Consider the following 7,468-nt stretch of genomic DNA (forward strand, 5'->3'; position numbering starts at 1 on the left):
TCACGCCGTCGTAATGGTCCAGTCGGCACCGATGCGCGCCCCAACCCGGCCGACCACGGCAAAGGCGGCCCGCCCGTTGGCGGCAGCATGGTAGTCGACCTTGACGCTCCAGGTACGCCCCTCAGACCGGATCTGAACCTCCTTCTTGTTCCATTCCGAAGGAGCGCCAACGACGATGACCCTGTCGACGTACACCTCGCGCATGGCCTTGAGCCAGCTCCCGGCCTTGACCGACGCCGCGTCTCGACCCTCGGCATCGACCGACGACAGCTTGTTCCCGACCAGGCTGAACTTGCGGTAGATGTACTGTCCCTTCTCGTGCTCGAACGAGTCGCCGTCGTCGGCGTACAGCTCGCCCTCGGCGCCGCCGCTCTTGGAGACGGAAACGACGAGGGTGTAGTCGTCGAATCGCATCAAGGCGCTCGACCGTCGGGGGATGTCGCGCCGTGGAAAGATGTGGCCGCCGCGCATGATGAGCGGGATCTGGTCGAGAGCGGCCTCGACCGTCAAACGCCCGCCCTTGACCGTCTTCAGCGCATTGTACGTCGCGTAGTCGTAGTAGACCTCGTCGTCGGGAATCCAAATGTCGGTCGACACCTTGTCCTGCTCCACGATGGGCTTGACGAGCAGGCCGGTGGATCCGACGAACATCTGGTCGTCGACGGCGAAGCCGCCCTCCTCGGTCGGATGCGTCCAGAACATGGGACGCACGATGGGGCTGCCATCTCGGTTCGCGTGAAAAAAGGCCGTGTACCAGGAAGGCAAGAGAGAGTAGCGCAGGCGCAGGGCCGACGTGGCGATGCTCGTGAATGGTTCGCCAAGCAGGTAGGGTTCGCGCCGTCGAGAGTCGATGTGGGCGTGGCCTCGGAAGAAGGGATAGAAGGCGCCGGCCTGGTACCAGCGGGCCAGCAGGTCCTTCTCCGGGTTACCGAAGAAACCGCCGACGTCGGCGCCGGCGAACGGGTATCCCGCGATGCCCTGGTTCAGGATCATCGGGATCGAAGCCGCGAGGTGGTCCCACGACGCCAGGTTGTCGCCCGTCCACATGGCGCCGTAGCGCTGCGAGCCGGCGTAGAACGCGCGTGTCAGCACAAACGGCCGTCGCAGCTCTCCCTTCTTTCTCGAGAGGAGCGCTTGGAAGGTGGCGTTGTGGAAGGTGAGCCCGTTCAGGTTGTGGACATCGCGATGCTCCCAGTTGCCGTGGTGAATGTTGTCCTTGGGCATCGTCGTCTCCGGGCCGTTGAAGACGGACGGCTCGTTCATGTCGTTCCAGATAAAGGTGTTCTCCATGGTACCCTTGAAGGCATCGTACTTGAACAGCCCCTTCCACCATTCGATGGCCTTGGGGTTGAAGCAGTCGATCCAGTTGGACGAGCCCGGCCAGCACCAACCCTCGTAGATTTCGTTATCCTTGTTGTGCACGCCAAGGTCCTGGGACGTCAGCTCCTGGTTGACGGCGTAGTCGTCGATGCGTTTGATGTGGGGATCAATGATGAGCACCAGCTTGCGCCCATGGCCGTCGAGCTGCTTGCCCGTGCCCATCGGGTCGGGGAAGGAGTGCTGCTCAAAGGTAAAGTACTTTCGGTCGTCGGTGTACTCAATGTCCAGCCAGATGACGTCGTAGGGGATCTTGAACTTGTCCATCTTGCGGTCGACGTCTCGAACGTCGTCGTCCGACTTGTAGTTCCATCGGCACTGGTGGTATCCGATCGCAAACTCCTGCGGCATGGCCGAGTAGCCGGTGAGCTCGCCGTACTGCCGGGTCAGGTCGTGAGGGGTCGGGCCGAGGAAGACGAAGACATCCAAAAGGCCGCTCTCGGAGATCCAGTGAGTGTGCGTGTTGGCCTTGGCACCAGGCCCGAGGTTGTGCGGGTTGGAGGGGCTCCTGCCCTTGACGATGTCGACCCACGTCTCGGCAGCGTTGAGCCAGAAAACGCCGACGGAAGAACCCTTGCGGTGGGCTTGCATGAAAGGGATCGATCCGTAAAGCGTCATCGGGCTGTCCAGGATGTACTCGAAGACGTCCGCGTTGTACAGGCGATAGGGTTCGTCGTAGTTTCCTTCGCCTCCTCGCGTCTGCTTCAGCGACAGCGGGCCGGCGTGCTCGGGTATGCCGTAGACATGCTCGTATCCGACGAATGAAATGTCCAACGCAACGCTCTCGGGGCCGCGTGGCTTCGTGTCGGTGTTTCCGCCAAAGGTTTCATCCCACCATGTGCTCTCCTCGTCGCCCTTGTCGCCTTCGCCTTCGTCCTGCTTGGCCTCGCCTCCTTGGCTCTCCTGGCCTTCCGGCACCTCAGGCTTGTCCACCTTTGGTCTCCAGTGTTCCATGTTCAGCAGGCCACGGTCATTGAATTTGATGTGCGTCACGCCATCCCTTCGAAACTCAACCTCGAATGGCGACATCTTGACGACGGCCTCGAGCTTGGCGCCGTACTCGATGTTCATCTGGGCCTCGTCCTGGAAGACAACCCGCGCCTCCTTGTCCAAATCCAAGCCGCCGACTATGACCAGGTTCTCGGCTTCGTTGTAGCGTTCCTTTCTAGCTGGGCTGTTGTGCCTCAGCTCGATATCCTTTTTCTGCCGTCGCTCCTCGTCGACCGTGACTCGGACGGCGCCACTCTTCAGAAACGAAACGATCATGGGAAGCCGAGCGGTTTTGCCCTTGTCATCGATGGTCTTGAGAATGGTGGCGTGCAATTGGCCATCCTTGAAGGAGGAAGAGCCGGATAAGATGCGGTACGGGGAGTTCCAGGTTGAGCTTTGGGAAGCAGCGTTGTCGGCGTATGCGCGGTTGCGTTTGCAGAAACCGGATTGATCACACTTCTTGAAGTCGTGTTCCTTGACGGCAGCTAGTCAATGTTAGCCCTTGTACGTCCGTTGCTTGAATTCGCCTCGGGCCCCAAACCTGCTGGGTGCGAAAGGCAGACCAACGCTGCCAACAAGCAGAGGACGGCCGTCCAACTGCAGGACAGCATAGGGGTTGTTGACCTCATGGCGCGGGGCGGTCGCGGACCGTTGTCGGTCGGGGAGTGAAGACTCAAACGAGATTTACGTGGTCGAGGGTGAAAATTGAAATCGAAATCATGAGACAGCACCTGTTGGTGGCCAATTGCCAATTCGTAGGCTGCAGCAGTGAAGATGATGTTCGAATGGTGACGTCCAGTATCCGTACGGAGTACGGAGTACACAACAAGCTGTCCTCGAAGACTGTTCCACGCTAAATTATCGCTCCAAAAACCCCCACCGCTAACCCGAAGCAGTAATAATACTGATGAACATGTTGTACCAACTGGCCGAGCATCACGACCGCCGCTACCACCAAGACCCCACTTAACACTACCCCAAAGGACGGACCCCCTGCGCCCTGTCGTCGGGGGAGGAGGAACTGGCAGAGGAGGTTTGGGGGGCCGGGGGGTGGTAATGGCTTGTCGATCGGTGGTAGCGACGGCGGGGCTCATGACCAAAATCGTACTATTAGAAGTGGCAAGTTTGGTCAGCAGGATTGGGGGCGATGGGCTGGTGAACGTACAAGATCATTTTTGCTAAAAACCAAAAAAAAACTTCAAACAGTTGGAGGAGAGGAAGAATAGGAGGAGGCGGTAGAGAGATTAAAGGGTGAAAATTGAAATCGAAATCATGAGACAGCACCTGTTGGTGGCCAATTGCCAATTCGTAGGCTGCAGCAGTGAAGATGATGTTCGAATGGTGACGTCCAGTACGGAGTACGGAGTACACAACAAGCTGTCCTCGAAGACTGTTCCACGCTAAATTAGTATCGCTCCAAAAACCCCCACCGCTAACCCGAAGCAGTAATAATACTGATGAACATGTTGTACCAACTGGCCGAGCATCACGACCGCCGCTACCACCAAGACCCCACTTAACACCACCCCAAAGGACCCCCTGCGCCCTGTCGTCGGGGGAGGAGGAACTGGCAGAGGAGGTTTGGGGGGCCGGGGGATGGTAATGGCTTGTCGATCGGTGGTAGCGACGGCGGGGCTCATGACCAAAATCGTACTATTAGAAGTGGCAAGTTTGGTCAGCAGGATTGGGGGCGATGGGCTGGTGAACGTACAAGATTATTTTTGCTAAAAACCAAAAAAAAAACTTCAAACAGTTGGAGGAGAGGAAGAATAGGAGGAGGCGGCAGAGAGATTAAAGCGGCCTTTTTATATTCTGAGGCATTCAAGTCGCGACTGCTATGCGTGAGTTTCCATTGCTTCCTCTTTCGCAACCGAAGTCACAACGGATATGGTCAGTCAAGACGTACCGGGGAGTCCTCCGTACCATCTCTGTCAGTTCCTTCCCGGTCTCATGGCGCGGCACTCGAACTTTCATGTGGAAAGAACGCCTGGTGGTAAGCGGTGTTGGTGGATGAGTACAAGAGCGTCGACGGCCTTGACCGAACCTAGGCAGCTGATTCCCAGCGTCGACAGGAACTGTCTCATTTCATGAAGCATACCGGACGCAATAGTTCCACCACAGGAAAAATGGATTAATGCATCTACTGTCCATACCAACCTGGCGGAAACGTGGTGTCTGCGTTGCTGAAACAGCACCATGTAGATGCACTGCAGCGTGCTCATACGGACACGAGCACTTGCTGCAAGATCAGTGACGGACGGGCTTTGGAACGGAAAGGAGTTGGTGTCTGATCGTGAGGTTCCATCTGTCGTTTCAACATTTGCCCTCCGTGGCGTCGACGTCCGCCCATTCTCCGGCATCGATACACACATCACCATGCGAGGCAGCGCAAGTACATGTAGATGTATTGATGGTTGGGAACACTGAGGCTCTTGTAGCGTGAGTATGAACATGTACGTACAGTAACTGTGCCTGCTTTCTACCTAGTAGCAAATGCGACTTTCTATCCTGCGCCTCGGCTCGTCCCCACAGGCGTACGAGAAATGTGCTTGTACTTGTGTACTAGGTACCTAATACCAGCGCTGGGTGCTGGACGCGGCTTGAGATGCGCCAGGGACCTCTGTGGCTACGGAGGCACGATATTGCGTCACTATTCCAAGGACATCGCTCACCTTCGGAGCGGACTTTGGCCACCAAGAGCCCTCCTATATTCGTCACGCCCCCGATTCCAACCTGCATCCATATTTTCCTCCCTCTCACCTATGCTCAACTCCTCAACCCTCTTTCGGCATCGCTTGGACAATCCGGCCCGGGACATGTTCCGGTGCGCACAATTGGCATTGCAACTCATGGAAGCGATGGTACTGCAGCAGTTGATCAGATTCGTCTAGGTTACGAGGCATGAGGCACGAAGCATGCATAAATTACGGGCAGGTTCGATAGACGACGATGATTATTTCAATAAGCGTCGATCACACGGGATCGGAGCGCGAACAGACGCCCTTCATGGAAGCACATGTCCGGTACGGGTTCAAAGCATATGGATCCAAACCGACTTTTGCTCCTCGGTTTGGCTTACAAGTACTGTCCAAGCCGGTGAAGAGGAGAGCTTGTCAGTGAATTTTGCCCACAAGAATAGATTGTCCACTTTCCGTCGACTCTGAATGTGACGGAATGTATCGTGACGCACACCGTAGGCGTGCTCGTGGCAGAGGAAGGGAGTGTTGTTCTCGCAACTCGGCCACGAATTCAACCGGATTCCTCTATTATCGACGCGTCAACCTGCTTAGCAAACCAGTATATTCAACATGTCAACAGAGAATGAACCCCAACAATTAAAAACTTTAAGCCGTCAATATGCCTTGGCTGGCTCCAGTGCTGGGCTCAGCTGCCAGCCTGCGGTTCTGAAAGCCAACAATGAGCAGAGCAATAGTCTCATGTACCCCCCGCCACCCCTGTTTGTGAATGTAGTTGTGTTCCTCTTTCCGTCCGCAAATAGGTGTACAACCATGTAATTTCAATGGCTTGCCCAGTGAGCCATGGAAATAGCATGCATGCATTGTAGCTCCAACCCAAACGATTCGAAACTTAGCTCTGCTTTGGCCATGGCCACCACCCCTTCAACGGCTTGTCGTCATAGATAGCATTGAAGTTTGAATGTGGTAGAGTAGCATTGAATTCGTATATCATCCGCCCCTCGGTGTTCTTGGCATGTGCACTTGCTATTTTGTTGACCGATAGGTCGTGCAACCGAAAATTGGATAAAACGGAGACTTCGTGGGCATAGACCCACAAGGTCGCGAGCCACTGGATGTCTCCTGTTGTAGTTGAATGGCTTGATCTGTCGGAAAGCTGATAGCAGCGTGCGTGGCTCCAATGGCCATCCTGCCTAATTTCAGACGGAAGGGACTCCCGTCCGATAAGAAGGTATCCCTTGTTCTTTTGCACGTTTGCCTCTGTCCAGTAGAAGCCATCCTTCATCAATTTCTGCACATTCTTTGCATAGACAATCAGCTCGGCCTCCCAGTCCACGCCCTCCATAGTAGTTATCTTTGCATCTGGGAAGAACGATAGCCACAGATTATATTTATCGGGTAGGGAGTCGCATGAGCCGTCATCCGGTTCGGATTTTGAATCAAGGTCCTGATCTCCGATTTGGACATTATCGTATGATGGCGGAGGTATATCTGGCGGTCCATCGCTAGCTGTAGGGGCTTCCGTTTGATGTGCCTCTACTTTTGTCATCCTTGATTTGCAAACGGGATGCAGTGCTGAAATGGTAGGAGTGAAGAGTTGTTGAAAGATGGAGAAGTTTAGAAGGCTCCTTCTTTTCGAAGGGGGCGCATCATATTTATGCTATTCCGGATGCTGCTATTTAACTTTGCAGTGCGATCTCGTGGCGACTTTGCAGCAGTAACTACTGTAGGTAGGGTATGCACATGTGAAGTCAAAAAGCCGAAGGCGCAGGACAATCCAATCAGGGCCTGCCAGCACCAGTCAGATGCACAAATTCGATCCTCTGCTGTGTCGACACACATTCTACAACTACAACTCGCAAAGGTACAATCAAGCATCCGTTTTCCCTTTGTGCTTTTGCCTCGGACAAGTGAAAGCCATCTTTCATCAATCGTTGTACATTCTTCGCATAGACAATCAGCTCGGCTGTCCAGTCCATGCCCTGCATGGTAGTTGTCTTGGCCTCTGGGGACAAAAATAGCTGCAGATTATATGCTTCGGGCAGGGAGGAGTCGGATGGGCTATTGTCAAGTTCGAAATTCGAATCCCACTCCTGGTCTTCGATTTGGACATCGTATGCTGGCGGAAACACAACCGGCAGCACATGGCTGGTTGCAGAGCCACCCTTTTGCGATGCCTCTGTCGCCATTTTTTATTCGGAAACCGTAGACAGTGCTGACAGGGTGCGAGAGAAGGGTAGTTGAACGATGGAGAAATTTGGAAACAGAAGCAGGCAGCTTCGTGTCGAAGGGCATTTTATGCTGCTCTGGATGCTGGCTATCGGCTGTATGAGTATTGCTTTGCAGCATTGCAGCCAGCCGGCGCGATCTCGTAGAAACGTTGCAACAGCAAGTCAGCAGGTCGC

General features: G+C 54.9%; 2 protein-coding genes across 2 annotated transcripts; both read right to left on the reverse strand.

Moving 5' to 3' along the window:
* Window positions 1-3,461, reverse strand: DCS_02798 (glucosidase II alpha subunit; the record flags this gene model as incomplete). The annotated part of the gene is made up of 2 exons (XM_040800124.1): window positions 1-2,852; window positions 2,909-3,461. The coding sequence occupies 2 exons, from the start codon at window positions 3,459-3,461 to the stop codon at window positions 1-3; spliced, it is 3,405 nt and encodes a 1,134-aa protein (XP_040661007.1).
* Window positions 3,462-5,955: 2,494 nt separating this feature from the next.
* Window positions 5,956-7,252, reverse strand: DCS_02799 (uncharacterized protein; the record flags this gene model as incomplete). Its single annotated transcript, XM_040800125.1, has 2 exons — window positions 5,956-6,723; window positions 7,004-7,252. 2 exons carry the CDS (start codon window positions 7,250-7,252, stop codon window positions 5,956-5,958), a joined length of 1,017 nt encoding a protein of 338 aa, XP_040661008.1.
* Window positions 7,253-7,468: the final 216 nt, after the last annotated feature.

The sequence above is a fragment of the Drechmeria coniospora genome, chromosome 01 (genome assembly GCF_001625195.1).
Source record: "Drechmeria coniospora strain ARSEF 6962 chromosome 01, whole genome shotgun sequence".
Taxonomy (NCBI): domain Eukaryota; kingdom Fungi; phylum Ascomycota; class Sordariomycetes; order Hypocreales; family Ophiocordycipitaceae; genus Drechmeria; species Drechmeria coniospora.